The 15,751-nt window shown below is 35.5% G+C and overlaps 1 protein-coding gene across 4 annotated transcripts in view; it reads right to left on the bottom strand.

The window, feature by feature from the left end:
• Nucleotides 1-298: 298 nt before the first annotated feature.
• GRM8 (glutamate metabotropic receptor 8) overlaps nucleotides 299-15,751 on the bottom strand; it is a 788,345-nt gene continuing 772,892 nt past the window's right edge. For 2 of the 4 annotated variants that reach the window (XM_032276088.1, XM_032276089.1), the window contains exons 10-11: nucleotides 9,711-9,957; nucleotides 1,900-2,475 (exon numbers count right to left, since the gene is read on the bottom strand). In XM_032276088.1, the coding sequence (XP_032131979.1) occupies nucleotides 2,426-2,475; nucleotides 9,711-9,957 (297 nt within the window). In that variant the 3' untranslated portion in view covers nucleotides 1,900-2,425. Of the gene's footprint in view, nucleotides 2,476-9,655; nucleotides 9,958-15,751 lie in introns of all 4 variants that reach the window. The other 2 variants (XM_032276086.1, XM_032276087.1) reach the window with 2 other exon arrangements.

Below are 15,751 nucleotides of genomic sequence, written 5' to 3'. Positions count from 1 at the left end.
AGAAAACAAATACAGTGGAAGAAAGAATTCTCCAGCTCCAACTGTAAGAGGTTGAGGAAGTTTATCCTCCCACTACTTGAAAAAGATGGTAGTTTCATCAGCAGAATGTTTCCCACTGAGATAATGTTATAAGTGATGATTGGTATATGTAAATCCATGAGTTACTATTCAACTTTATTGTGAATTAAATAAGATTTTGTATAATCTTAAACAGGTATCAATTATTTGTTAAAGTACTTAGGAATAACATCCCATTGGCAGGTTTGTAGTAGGAAGAAGAATTTTGAAATGTCACGAATTATGCTTGGCATTTTATTTTTCTTCCTAGAACTTTAACATTTTTTTAAAAGGTAACAATAATAATAAAAACCCATATTTGGCCTGAGAGCCAATTTTGCTCTCATAATCACCCTGTCACATCCACTGAACCTGATTAGAGTCAATCCATAAATGAAATTAGTAAACAAAAATATACTTGAGTTTTGCTCTCTGAATGAAATGCAAGGCTTACATAATTCACGTAACTAAACATATAGATAGTTAAAATGAAGAAAAAAACATTCTTACAAACCATGAACAATATCCAAAATGAAGAAAATTGTCAACTTAAAATTTAAAATACAAGTATAATTACTTCTTGTATGGCTACTGGTACTGAGCTACATGGCACAATAAAATACACTTAATATGCTGTAATGGGTTTATTTTGCTTAGTCTAGGTCTTATCTAGAAAGGCACACCTAGAGGTGGGTTTAGGATCCTGATTGCAGGATTGCATTATCAGTAATTCAGATAATCTGAAAACTTGAAAATAATGCCCTTACTCCTGGATTTAAATATTATCTACAAACAACCATTACTATTAGGAGAAACTCAACAAAAAGCCAGTAGATACACATTTCCTTCTATATGCAGCAATGTGTCTTTGTAGATATCTAGGAAACATCACTGTATGTTGAAGGAGCCTGTGCTATGCTACTTCAACCTTCTCTGTTAAATAAAGTAACTGTCAGTAACTGGGTTGAAGCTACAGAGCACAGACAGCTCTCTGTATCTATAAGGAGTGCAATGAGCCATCCAAGCTAACTCAGCAGAGTGAACATTCACTAACAAAATGATTGTGGAGACCCACTGACTTGATGGATGTCTGGGATTGTATGGCATAGAAGAGCCCATGACAAAAATGGGAACAGATTCGAAAGTCATTATCAGCCTCCTTTTATCCATTCTGGCATGGTTTATTAGTATGATACAGGCTCCCTGTTTCCTCTCTCTTTCATGATACTGTTCTATGAACCAATGAATGTTTTCATTTGGAAAATAAGAAAGCATTGACATATTACCTGAACTGTGGCTTCTTATAGTGATGCCAAGGGAATAAATATGCTAATTATGTGCTTTGAAGAACGTACTGGGTAAGGCCCATTACTTCACTGATTTCAGTGATTTCTATGCCCAGGTGAGAAAAGCTTAAAACTACATACCACATGATATTTCTTTATGCAAAAATTTTGATTTAGAAATATAATGGGGAATTACAGTGACACATTTTGATGTACTTTCAAATGGTAATCTGCATATTACATTCTCCAAAGTAAAGTTTAATTCATCATTTGTTAATTAACTCAAAGTAATTTACCTCAAACGATTGCTTGATTCTTCATGAAAGAAGCAGTTACTATGAAAAGCTGCCACAGAAATCTTGAAATATTCACAAAGTCTTACACTAATAATGCCTTTTAATACAGGAATAAAAGACAATCTGCCTCATATGCACACAAATGTACAAAAACATATTCCTCAAAGAAATATTTCCTCAGAACACCAGAGCTTTCATAGAAGGAACTAACTAGAAAGAAGAGCTTTCCCAAGATTTAAAACTGGAACAAAACAACTCTCAACATTTGCAAAACATTCCTTTATTATTAGAAATAAATTATTTGTATAAAAAATTGCATGCATCAATCATTGCATTTATTTTTAGCACAACCCAGGGCTTCAATCCGGTCAGCCATGACAAGAAACAGACTCATTGTCTTATACAAGTTGAACAATGTGGGACAGGAATGGGAGTTCTCACAATCACAGAAAAATACTTACAAGAATAACATCGGACATGATTTATTTCAACAGCATTTTTTTTTCACAAGCTAACATTAGTTTTCCTTTTGTGATTTTTTTTAACTGCTCATGAGTAAGCAATACTTTAGCTTGACACTTATTGGTTTTATTGTATAAAACGGGTTTCTTCACTTCCCGTTTATTGATACTTTTGGCTCATGGCTAATTTTTGTTCCTTACAAGACTGACTATTGATTTGATTGATTGTAGTCTACGGAGATCTCCAGGAGTGAATTTTTGTAGTCTCATGTTCATTGTTTAACATCATATACCACATTTCTTCAGATTGTATCATTTCCCTGTTTCAGATTGAATGATTGCTGTAGCTGATATATGTTGTCTTGGTAGAGGAAGCTGTTAAGATAAATGAGGACAAATTAAAATAGCATATAATAGTACATCATTTTGTTAATATGATTTTAAAATTCAAATCCTGTAAAGACTGTTTTTTAATATCCAGCTTTTACAGCGTGTTACTCATTATTTTTAAACCATTCACAGTCATGCACAGCATAATGACATTTCAGGTCAACAGCAGACCACATTATATAAAGGTAGTCCCAAGAGATTATAATGGAGCTGAAAATTCCTATCACCCAATGAAGCCAGCCATCATAACATAGCACATAATTCACATGTTTGTGGTTTGTTATATAAACAAACTTCCTGTACTGCCAGTCATGAAAAAGCATAGCACATACAATTATGTACAATACATAATACTTGATAATAACACACGACTGTGTTACTAGTTTAAGTATTTACTACACTACACTTTTTTATCACTATTTTAGAGTGCACTTCTTCTACTTATACACTATAAAGTTAACTGTACAACAGCCTCGGGCAGGTCCTTCAGGGGTATTCCAGAATAATGCATTGCTATTACACGAGATGACAACTTCATGCGTGTTGTTACCCCTGAAGACCTTCCTTCCAGTGGAATAAGACGTGGAGGTGGAAGTGATATTGATGATCCTGACCCTGTGGCGGCCTAGGCTAGCATGTGTGTGTGTGTGTGTGTGTGTGTGTGTGTGTGTACATCTTAGTTTTAAACACAAAAAGTTTAAAAAGTAAAATGAATAAATAAAAATAGAAAAAAGTCTATCCTTGAGTAAGGATATAAATACAGAAAATAGTTTTTATAGCTGGAAAATGCATTTGTGTTTTAAGCTGTTATTACAAAAGAGTCAAAATTTAAAAAGAATAAAATGTTTATAAAGTAAAAAAGTTATCACAGGCAAAGATAGTATAATATCGAAAAAGGAATGTTTAAAATAAATTTAATATAGTCTAAGTGTAGAGTGTTTATAATATCTACAATACTGCCATGTCCTAGGCCTTCACATTCAATCACTACTCATTCACTTAATGACCCAGGGCAACCTCCAATCCTACCAGCTCCATTCATAGTACGTGCCCTATCTACATATACCATTTTAATCTTATATACTCATTTTTTGCTGTATTTTTTCTATGTTTAGATATGTTTAGATACACAAATATCATTGTGTTACAATTACGTATACAATTCAGTACAGTATCATGCTATACAGGTTTGTAGCCTAGGAAGAATTGCTATACTATGTTGCCTGGGTGTGTCGTAGGCTATACTATTTGGTTTGTGTAAGTATGCTGTATGATGTTTGCACAAAGAGAAAATTGCCTAACAATGCATTTCTTAGAACATGTCATTAAGCAATGCATGACTGCAGTAAAAATTAAATGACAGTAGAAATAAAAATGCTGCAGCAATTTTAATCTGTCAAAGTCAGTAGTCTCATTTATAGTATACAGATACGTAATAGAAAACTAAAAATATGAAAGTGCCAATCTTTAATATTTTAGGTAAAATTTTACCTTTGCATATATGTAGAATAAAAGAACAGATCAATTATCTGTCCTACAAAATACAAAAAGTATTTTTTACTACCTAAGTCAAAGACCTTGATTCTTTGAGACTTATATAATGACCAAAAAAAAGTGAAGTGATTATAATTAGTTGTGCTATGAAAATAAATACATCTTCCACTTAAAAATACACAATAATCTTAGACTTTAGAGGTGAACATGCTAAAATATCAAGTATACAGAATAGTAAACATGTGAATTGCCAATACATATTTATGGTTTGCTTTGGTTTCATCAAAAGGAGACAAATGAAGATGCTTAAGAAAATAAAGACTGAAATAAATAAACAATTGTTCTATTACCAACCTACTGTAAAGTAAAACTCACTATTTTAAGACCATTAGAGAGATATTATGGCAAATTTATATTCATGCCTAAACTTCTGGAGAATGTAAATCTAAATCCAAATAATACCTTTGGATTTCTAAAAGATGTGATGCCACCAATCGCTGTCCTAAAATTCAAATGTGATATCCTATTTTTTCATGTAATTCTAGAATGCATAATCATAAGATAAAAGATATTTTAAAAAGCAAAGCATGTATGTGTTTCAAAATATGAATCCAATTCAGGATAAAACAGATTTTTAGAAAATAATTTAGCTATTGAACACTGAATAAGACTAGACACTGTCAAGTCCCTCCTCTGAAATAACTGACAATCAGACTCATTCCATCTTAGTATGCTACACTATTGAAGGACTAGACAAGTTCTTACCAGAGACCAAGTTCATACAAAGTTCATAACCACTAAAATTAACTCAGCCCCAAGAAGTGCTACTATAGATTTTTTTATTATTTATTATTTCATTGAATATTATGAGCTTCAGGGTAAAAATAGTTGATATATCTGCTTATCTTATCTACATTGCTTACCCTTCTAGGGTATTATTATGGCACAGTGCAAAGGAAGTAGACCTTAGACCTGGTTTTAAATTACATTCTATTTCCTACAAATGAATGGAAAAAAGAATGTCATTGGGCCAGGTTATTGGGCCTTAGTTTTATCACTAGTTCAGAACCTACAATACTGGGTTTCTGTGAGGATGAAAGCAGAATAGATTGGGATGAAACAGCTACAGTCTGGAGCAGCCAATACAGAGCCAGCCTCCCTCCCTCCCTTCCTCTCTTCCTTCTTTCCTTTCTTCCATCCTTCTTTCTTTGCTTTCCATGAACCATACATGAGACCTAATGGAGTACTACTTTCTAATTAACCTTTCCAGAAGGTATAGTATTTGTTACATTTGATTTGGTTTGAAGTGAAACACAATGATTTTCTATGATTGCTCATTTTTATTTTTTATTTTTAATTTATATAATGCTCTCATATGCCTTTAAATTTCCTCTAAGATAATAAAATCTGTCCTTCAGTTCTGTTTTGAAAGAACTTTCATATAATCTTCACAGACAAGGTGAGGAAAAGTTGTCATAAGAGTTATAAAAAATGACCATTAAAAGGATCATCTAACACCTGTTCAGCATTTTCAACAACAACTAAAAATGTAGGAAATAGTTATAAAATTTGTATATAGCTACAAAAAGAATTACAGTTGAAATAGAGTCAACAAGAGTTGAAAGAGCTTGAAAAATACAGAATTCAGAAGATGTCCATTCGACAGATGGCAATTTGGATCAGACCATTTTTAAGGATCTTTCCAACTTTGGGGCTCTGCAGCTAATTAAAGATAATATTTCTTGAACTCTTTTTTTTTTTTTTTTTGAGATGGAGTCTTGCTCTGTAGCCAAGCTGGAGTGCAGTGGCGCAATCTTGGCTCATTGAAACCTCTGCCTCCTGGGTTCAGATGATTCTTCTGCCTCAGCCTCCTGAGTAGCTGGGACCACAAGCACGTGCCACCATGCCCGGCTAATTTTTGTATTTTTAGTAGAGACAGGTTTCACCATGTTGGCCAGGATGGTCTCGAGCTCTTAACCTCGTGATCCACCCACCTCGGCCTCCCAAAGTGCTGGGATTACAGGCGTGATCCACCGCGCCTGGCCTTTTGAACTCTTAAATGTGGTTTCTAGGAAGAAAAAATGGTAGAATTCCATTGAGAATTGAGAATAAAATTCACAAAAGGAGAGTAATGCCAATTTTTCTACTGGTTGGAAAAGGAAGTGTAAGGCTCTGGAAACAGATGATTTAGTCAACATGAAAGTGACGATAAGGGGCACATTTTGTGGGTGGCAGATATCTCCAAAGAATCTTTATCGCAGACGTATCATAGAAAAAAATGAATCAGACACGTACAGATGAGTTCACAGGGAGATTTTTTTTCCAGTGTTTTTTTTCACAGTGATGAATATACTTATATGAAAATCAGCTTTTGAGTACCGCAACAGTAAATTTCCTTGTGTGCACCACACTGTGTTCACAAGCTAGAGAAAACAAATCTACCTGCAGCAGCTGTTTTCATGAATTATTCATGAGCATAACTTGAGGAATACTATGTACAGCATTTGTTAATTGAGTACAGTTGGCAAAATTCATATATATCAACTTTGTTTCTAACTCCCTTACACTCTGTTATGAAATAACACTTGACCTTTTTTTCTAAATATAAAATATAGTCTGCAAATTCAGCAATTAACACAGTACTCACTGGTTTCCCATCCAGCTTCCTATTGCTTATATTTATTCTGTGTAGATTTTGAAGCTTTAACATTCTGAACACAAATGTACCCTTTCATATAGAAAGGCCATGTAAGTGAACAAAGGTTAAAAATGGTGACTTGGAGTAGGTTTGTGGAAGGATGTGTGAAGATGTCATACGTCTTTCTCTCTTGAATGAATACACTGTAATCACCTTTTTCGGGTCCAACTTACTCAAACCTAAACTACCCCTGTAAAAGATCAATCCACTAAAATCTCCCAAGTACGACTAAATCTTTTTTCTGATAGTAATTGATATTATCTTGATTCACTTCTTGACTTTCCTTTACATTCTAAAAGTGAGCATCTGACTCCTCCAGAATATTATAGGCTTACCCTCGAAATAGGTCTTGTGTTTGCAATATTTCATTCTCATTTTAAGAAAACAGAGAAATACATGCATGCTATATAATTTCCATTTCAATATTAACAGAAAAGAACCAAAGGAAAACAGTGTGAGATTCACTTCAATAATATGAGATTAGTTCTTATCAATACTGAGAATTTTCTTTTGCAGGGCATCTATTTATTCTTTAAAGTGGTGAAAAGGTTATTAGATTTTTTTCCCACCGCTTTCCAAAGGTGAGTCTGGATGACCGGTATTTATTTCACTATAAGTTTGGTTCTTTTATTTGGCAACCATATTTTATAAAGTTTCTCGATGGCTGCTAAAAAAAAAGAAAGAAAGAAAGAAAGAAAAACAGGTACAACAATAGACTCCAGTGAGTCATGCTGAGAAGTACCAGTGTTCAAATTATATCACTGGCCAACAGCAGTTTATTGGCATCCTGTAATAGGTTTCAACTTCCTACACTGATGCTCTCAAGGTAGGAAAAAAGATGAAAATTTTCCTCAAATCACAAGCATTCTACTTTGATGCCTTTAATGGCAGTTATAGTATGCCTTTTGCTAAGAGCTGAAATAGGTTTATTATTAGTAAATTGCTTCCCTACAATCAGAGATGATTGTAATGATTTGTTCCTAAAGCCCATCCTTACCTTGCCTTCTCATATTTCTTACTCCACAAGTTTTCATGTTTGCAGAAAAGTGAATATGTGGAGGGTGTTTATGAAATTCTTGTAAGGTTCATTTCTCTACAAGTGACTAAATTTGGTATCAGTGACCTGAAGGTAATCTTTTTAGAGCCAATCTGGCTAATAATTCCAGATAAGCGGATAGTAACTGAAACCAGTATGTCTAATTAAGCAATGCTAATCAACTATCACAGGATAGTTCTGTGTATGGTACCTTGATATAGACAATGCTCATCTAGAAATCTTGATAAAAAAGGTTTATAGATCGAATGTAGATCATGAGTTGCTATAATAATTAAACCAAATGAAATTAATCCTTAGTTTTTTCTTGTATTTAGTGTCAAAACTATGGAGAGTAGGGGATACAGACTGGTGGATGAATATGAGAGGAAGAGAATATTTTTGCATAGAATTTTGTCCTTAATTACTGAATGCTTGGCTGGGTGTGGTAACTCACACCTGTAATCCTAGCATTTTAGGGGGCCTAGGTGTGAGGATCACTTGAGCCTAAGAGTTAGAGACCAGCCTGGGCAATATAATGAGACCCTGTCTCTATAAAATAAATAAACAAAATTAGCTGGGCATGGTGGCACGTGACTACAGTCCAAGATATTTGGAAGGCTGAGGTGGGAGGATCACTTGAGCCCAGGAGGTAGAGGCTGCAGTGAGCCTAGATCACACCACTGCACTCCAGCCTGGGCAACAAAGCAAGTACCTATTTCAAACAGAAAACAAAACAAAACAAAACAAGTATTGAATACCTATGTTATATTCCAAAAGACTAGAAGCCACTCTTTTTTTTTTTTTTTTTTTTGATTCATCTGTAGAACCTAGTAAGGAAAGGCTGTCATGTTTATCATACTAAGCTTTCTGGCATTTTACCATACAAATCTTCAATCTATTTGCTACTCTTTCATAGATAACAAGATGGACCTCAATAGATCCATTAAATTCTACTAGCTGAGCCCAGGTTTCTGTGTCTTGTTATCATGTGCTTCTTTCTGGGTGGACTATAGAGAAGAAAATAGGTGAAGAAAAGGCAAATGGAAAGGTGGTTCTAGAAAAGAGTCTATTTCCAGGGTCATGAAGCTTTTGAGGAAGAACTTTCAGTCAGGCACGGTGGCTCACGCCTGTAATTCCAGCACTTTGGGAGGCCGAAGCGGATCATGAGAGTCAGGAGTTTGAGGCCAGCCTGTCCAGTATGGTGAAACCCCATCTCTACTAATAAGTACAAAAATTAGCCAAGTGTAGTGGCACATGCCTGTAGTCCCAGCTACTCAGGAGGCTGAGGCAGGAGAACTGCTTGAACCCAGGAGGTAGAAGTTGCAGTGAGCTGAGATGAAGCCACTGCTCTCTAGCCTGGGCGATAGAGTGAGACTTTGTCTCAAAAAAAAAAAAAAAAGTAGAAAAACTTCAATTATCTTAATATATCCAAGAAGGGAAGTCAAGAGAAGCCCTCGGGAAGCCAAGGAAAGGGGACCACTTGGGAGAAACAAGTATTAACTGTGACTTAACTAAACATATTGGCTAACTAGGGTTCTCATGTCCCTAAAGGCACAAATAACATCATTTATTTGTGTCAGATATGTAGTAGCATATTCCATAAATATCAGTAAACTACTGATACCATAAAAAGCAGCTGATATTGAACAAGAAAAATTGTGGAATCATTTCTAAGCACTAAAAGATACTTTTTATACAAAGAAGATGCTTTCAGATATAAAGCTTTGTAATGCTTCAAAATAAAGATCTGAATGTCATGCTTTGTAAAAGAGATTTCTGAGCAAGTTTGTACTGTGTAGAATAACCACTTGTCTTGACACCATTTCTTTTTAGCCAAATGGTTCTAAATGTGATGGTGTCATGGTATGTGGGTACCACCATGGCCCTGGAAACATGTAGCACAATCCCCAAGACTAAGAGAAGAATGTTCAACGTACATCTATTAGGAAGCGCTCCCGCTCTTGACCATCGGAAAGTCTACAGATGACTTACTGTTGGTTTCAAGGCTCTCACAGAGTTCACTTTTCACCTCCCCATTTGGTCTGTCATTTCCTTTTTGGATGAGTTTGCTTTGCATGGTGGCAGCTGTCACCACAGCCTTGAAGCTCCTCTTGCGTTTTTGAACATTCTGTTCTGGATGAAAAATTATAATATAAACCTTGGGCATATAGAGCATGCCCAGAGACACTGAAGCACTTAAACTCATGGAGACAGTAAGTGTTGTTGTCTGGATGTACATCTGAGGGGGAAAAAAAAAGAATCACTGTTGGTAAGCCTAACAGTAGGAGATAAAGCAAATAATGTATTATTTTCCAGCTAATTGTTCCAGTTTCTCTGCTAAAGGCACATTAAAAGGCACTTATTGAAATTGTCCTTAATTATAGTCAAGCATTCCTGTATCCTAACCTGCAAATGTAGATGAGTAAGGTTTCTTTTTTAATTGAACCCAATTTTTAAAAATAAAAATACAAACAACCAAGCTGGTGGAGCTTATTTTCCCTTTTAGATTATAAATAAACGCACATAAGGAAGGAGACAAAACCAGTCTGGCAAAACATTAACACTTAATGCTACACAGATCACCTTTAGAAGGTACTAGTGATCCAAGTGTTGTTTTAGCAGTAAGTTTAACCCAGAAGGTAAACTATATAGAGAGAAAATAGAGTGGGAGTGCAACATTCCAGATCATCACTATTACACGCCAGTGCTTGAATAATGCTAGTGGTTGCATCTTCACATCATTAATAATTCCAACTACCAAATATAATAAATCACAAGCATGTCATAAGGGCTTGATATTTTTTAACAGCCCCTCTAAAGAACACTTTCAGAGGGTTCTCAGTGATCACATCATATCAAAATAAGTCAGGTGCTTTTACAAAATATGTAGTACCTCCTTCCTCCAAGATACATTAACTGGGGATATGGTTCTGGTCTCTGCACTCTGAAATTCTCCCCCTTTGCTCATTGTTCATCCTATCCTATTGAAATTGACTTACAGAGAGAGATCTCTCTGGAAGGTTTTTCTTTGTACAACCTAGAGGTTAAGAATCTGAAAAAAAAAGCTAAAATGACTGCTTTGCCTTTTTTTTCAGTTATGGTATTGAAGCAGAAACAACAGTATTTTATTCTTTAAAAACAGAAACAAAAACCTTTGATCTGGTTCCATTTTTCATATCCTGAGCTCAAAATATATTTTCCCCCAAATAACTTGGGATACTGAGGCCACAGGGAAACCACATCTTAAGACTGTGAAGAGATTCCCTTTGTCATATCTATGATCCTTGTTAATAGATCTGTTCACTCTATTTACATCTCTGAATATGATCCTGATTAGCTGGATTTTAAAAAATATGTCTTAATCTGTTAGTCCGGCTAAAATGTATGGTACTAGTTAGATTTCATCTGGCAATCCTCAAGACAGAACTAATTGTGTCCTTTTTAATGAAAGATCAAAAAAAACCATTTGCCCTCAAGGGTAAATAAGTGAATCAGCATTAGTGTTGCCTTTTCCTAGAGGAGGCTTCTCTTAACAGATGGCAAAACCTTGAGGTAAAGAACTGTCCAAACCATGAGCAGGATGTGAGGTACAAGTTAAGAGACTGTCTTTGAATATGAAATCATACCATGCAGATTGCTGAATTTACTGTCCAATTCATTTACCACTAAGGCTGTCCTTGCATAAGAGCCCATTTTAAGTGTGGAAACCCCTTTAACAAGATTTACTACAAAGTTTACAAGATTTACTACAATTAAGAACACCCCAATGAAATAAGGATATGTACCTTTACAGCTCATAAATCTCCCTAAGCTTTGCCATCTACTTTTAAGCAACCTATTGTTGTAAACATTCCTAAGCTTCTCATATGTTGGCTAATCTTTGAGTTCCTGTTTTGCAGCTAGCATTGCTGCAAAAAACCCACACAGAAAATGGACTATATAGAAATGATATAAAGGTAAGAAAAGAATGTGGCAAAGTAAAAACCACACCTATATATGTTCCAAAGACACTCAAATAGAAAACCATCAGTTTTGTCCCAGTCAGAGCCTGCCAAGTCAATTTAGCCTTAAAACAAACTAACAGATCCTGGAGAAACAGCCATAAAATTATGGGAACACCTAATTGATTAGCTGGATTTTTTAAATGTGCCTTATTCTGTTAGTCTTGCTAACATCTACAGTACTAGTCTAAATAGTACAAAAGTATTTTTGTATTAAACATCCTATACATCTTCTCTGCTGCCAAGAATATAAATGATAATAGTCTTATTTGGAATAATTTCTGCAATATATAGTAAATTTAATTCTGCTAAATATTAGGCATGAAGAAGACTCTGGAATGCTGGCTTCCTCATTAAATACATTACTGCAGTCTATCCTTTTGGCGAGCCAATGCAACGAAAGATGTAATAAACACAGACATTAGAATTAAATAGTACTATGGTTAGTATAGCAAGCTCTTCATTAGACACTATACTTTCAAATTATTCCAAAATGCTGATCTTAATTATGTACTTTCTTAAAACAGCTTCTGAAAAATTTTAATGTGAGTTTAATATAGGAAAAGCATCAAACAAAATCCTTAGCAAACTAACACAGGAATAGAAAACTAAATACTGCATGTTCTCACTTACAAGTGGGAGCTAAATGATGAGAACACATGGAGACACAGAGGGGAACAGCACATACTGGGGCCTTTTGGAGGGTGGAGGGTGGAAGGAGGGAGAGGGTCAGGAAAAATAACTAATGGGTACTAGGCTTAATACATGGGTGATAAAATAATCTGTACAACAAATCCCCATGACACAAGTTTACTTATATAACAAACCTGCACTTGTATCCCTGAACTTAAAGTAAACGTTAAAAAAAATCCATAAAATCATACCCTAAAGTCTACACAACCTTACAGTGGCCTAGCATTTGTTACAGGGCCATGGCTTAGGTATGATTAGACTGAGTTTTTTAACTTCATCTTTGAAAAAGTCATATATGTCATAACCTCAATGAAAGCAGTAATAGCAAAACAAGCAAAGAAATATAAATGCCACCTACTGTCATTCTAGAGAAATTAAATCCTTAATAGCATGGATTGTAGGATTCTGATTATCTCCCATATTTAATAAGAAGTTGAGAGATTATATTTAACATTTGAAAATAAGCACTTGATTTTTAAAAATGCATGGAATTTTTTTATACCTATAGAAAATCTAATTACTTGAGCCATACAGGGAAGGAATATGTTCCAGTAGACCTGGATATAAATTCTAGAACCACCACTTGCATATATTTTTTTAAAAGATAAAGTTTACAAAGAAATTCTAGAGTTACTTTCTGGGTGATAAAAGCCCCCAAACCAACCTACCAGGTTACACTCCAAACTAATAAATCTTCCCTGGTAATTGGACAAATATGTTATCTTATTTTCTTCTCTGAACACTAAGTTCTTATCTATGTCATGGGGTGGGGTGGTTTGGGGTAATACTTTTGTCATAGAGGAGTTACAGGGTAGAATATTTTTAAAATCTCTTAGAAGATAGCTCAAGAAAGATTCTTTACCCTACAACTTTGCCTCTAAAAAGATGCTAACAAAGTACACTTCCAGGAGTATAGGACAAAAGAAGGACTTATTAGACACTTACTCAAATCAGACAATTTTGTTTAGCAAAAAGCTGATAGCCATGCTCTGACTATATGATGTCGAGGAAAAGCCCTTTGTAATCTCACTTCAAAGTAGGCAGAATAAAATTTTGTCCAAATGTGAACTCAAGACCGTATTCACTCTCTGGGCCACATTCTTAGAATAATATAACAGCTCTTTATCTTCAAAGTTACAGCTCACCAGAATGTAGGAGGGGACTGTATTAACTCTCATTAACCCACAAAAATTCAAGAGATGCTAGCAATGAGACTGGATATGTTAATAATAATCTTCCCTTTTCCAGCCTTTTTCTTATGTGCTCCCTCCTGGTCCCGTCACTCCAAAATACTAACACCCAGAGGATGAGAGCTATCTTTTCTGTCACACACGCTGATGGCTTGTTACTTACTCTGCCTCCATGCCCCATGGACATTTTGAACCTGAAGCAGTCAGATGAACTGAAGCAGATTTAAGCAATCTCTAGATAAGCCAGGGTTGAGCTGTGAAAATGGAGCATACTAATATGAAATCTTTTCTGGGACCTATTACAGTTCCCTCTTCAAACTCTGAATAGATCATCTGTACATATCCAAGATCTACTCAATGTAGGTCATGATCTGGAATTATTGAAGACTCCAGGAAGAGTGAAGAGGGAGGAAATTATATTTTACCAGGACAAAGGTCAGTCTTTTGCTTTCAGCCAGCTACCAGTGCACAGACGCCACAGACTCTGACATCCAACCTGGTATGTTTGTAACGTCTTAGTAACTAAGGTAAACTATTATGAAACCTAACACTCAAGGCAACTTTATGCCACATGATAAGAAACAGATTCAGTATTTATTCCCAAATATTTCTGTTTTGTGCTCAATGGTTTACTCTTACCACTCCGTTACAGTCACCAGGTTCTATATGGCTGCTTTACATGCTGCTTGACCGGTTAGAAAACTGCACTAACACTGACGCCTGTCTTTCTCTGCTCCTGTTTCTACTTCTCATCTGCATGTCTGCCAAAGTGAAATTTGCATCAAAAAATGGGTTTCCTTTCACTTTTTAGCAGCCAATAAACTTCAAAATCTCATTTACTACTAGAAGTGATTATTTTTTTTAAAGATATAGAGAAACTGGAGTTGCCCTGTGGGTGGTAACAGCCCAAATCAATCTATCATGCAAAAGTCCAAACTCTTATAAAATTCCCCTAGCAATTGAAAATTGCAAAAAATAGAGGCAACCATTCAGTTTTTTTGGCTGGAACCACTACCAAGCTCATATCAAACCTTTGTATGATTGTTCCTGTCTTGTTTATGTTAAATATCTTCCTAGCTTCATTGCTTAGTCCTTCTCTGTCTCTTACTCTCTTGCTGATCATATTTGGAATTATACCCTTAACCCAAGACAAGCTTCACGGGTGTGCACTTGTACACAGGACCCTGTACTAGAAAGATCTTATGCTTGGTTTAATGTTCTGCTGTTACTGTTTTGAAATCAGTAATCAGTAATAATTGGTGAAGAAAGAACTCCTGCATTTTCATTTCTTATTGGGCTCCACAAATTATGTAGCTAGTCCTCTTTTAAAAATCACTTATATTCTGACAAATTCCGGGCTTTTCTTAAGAAACGCATTTGCCTTTTGAGTCATTTCTTTCGGTGTCTGACAGCATCTGAAACTCAGCATGCCTCTGATTCCCAACCTTCATCCCTAAACTTGATTTCTCAGTGGTCTCCCCCGTCTCATTAATTCTATGCTTCCAGTTCCTGAGGGAGAGTGTGGGAATGGAACTTGAAATTGTCTTTTACTTCTTTTTTATACTCCCACCCTATTTACGACCAAATCCTGTTGATTCTACTACCTTCAAAATTTGCTCACAATGTCTCAGAACGTCTCCACTGGTGTTACATTGCTAAGCGCCATCATCATCTATCATTGGATCAGCACTGTAGCTATCCTAGTGTTCCCTTTCCTGCTGCCCTTGTTCTCTTCTGTTTCAGCATTTGATTGATCCTAACACAGAAGCTACAATAATCCCAGTATTCTTAAACTGAATTCGGTCATTCCTACTCTCCAAAGCCTACTCTCCAGTGACTTTCATTGATGATATCTTTATAATGGTCCACAAGATCCTCTGAGAACTCCTCTGGCTTCACGCATTTTTTTTTTTTCTTTTTTTACTCATTCTCTTCCACCCATACTGGCTCCCTGGCTGATCTTGGAACATACTAAGCATGCTTCTACTTTCAGACTTTTATATCTGGTGGCTTGCTTCTTCACTGCCTTCAGTCCTTTACTGAAATGCCCCGGCTTAGTGAGACCTTTCCTGAACCCAGCATTGAAAATTGTAACCCCCAACCTTCTACCAGGATTCCTAGCTTTATCACACTCCTTAGTATCTAACAT

This window comes from Sapajus apella, unplaced genomic scaffold (genome assembly GCF_009761245.1).
Source record: "Sapajus apella isolate SASKATOON/1434 unplaced genomic scaffold, GSC_monkey_1.0 scaffold7, whole genome shotgun sequence".
Taxonomy (NCBI): Eukaryota; Metazoa; Chordata; class Mammalia; order Primates; family Cebidae; genus Sapajus; species Sapajus apella.
Note: the sequence above shows the minus strand (reverse complement) of the source record. Positions and strands in the feature narration are given on the sequence as shown.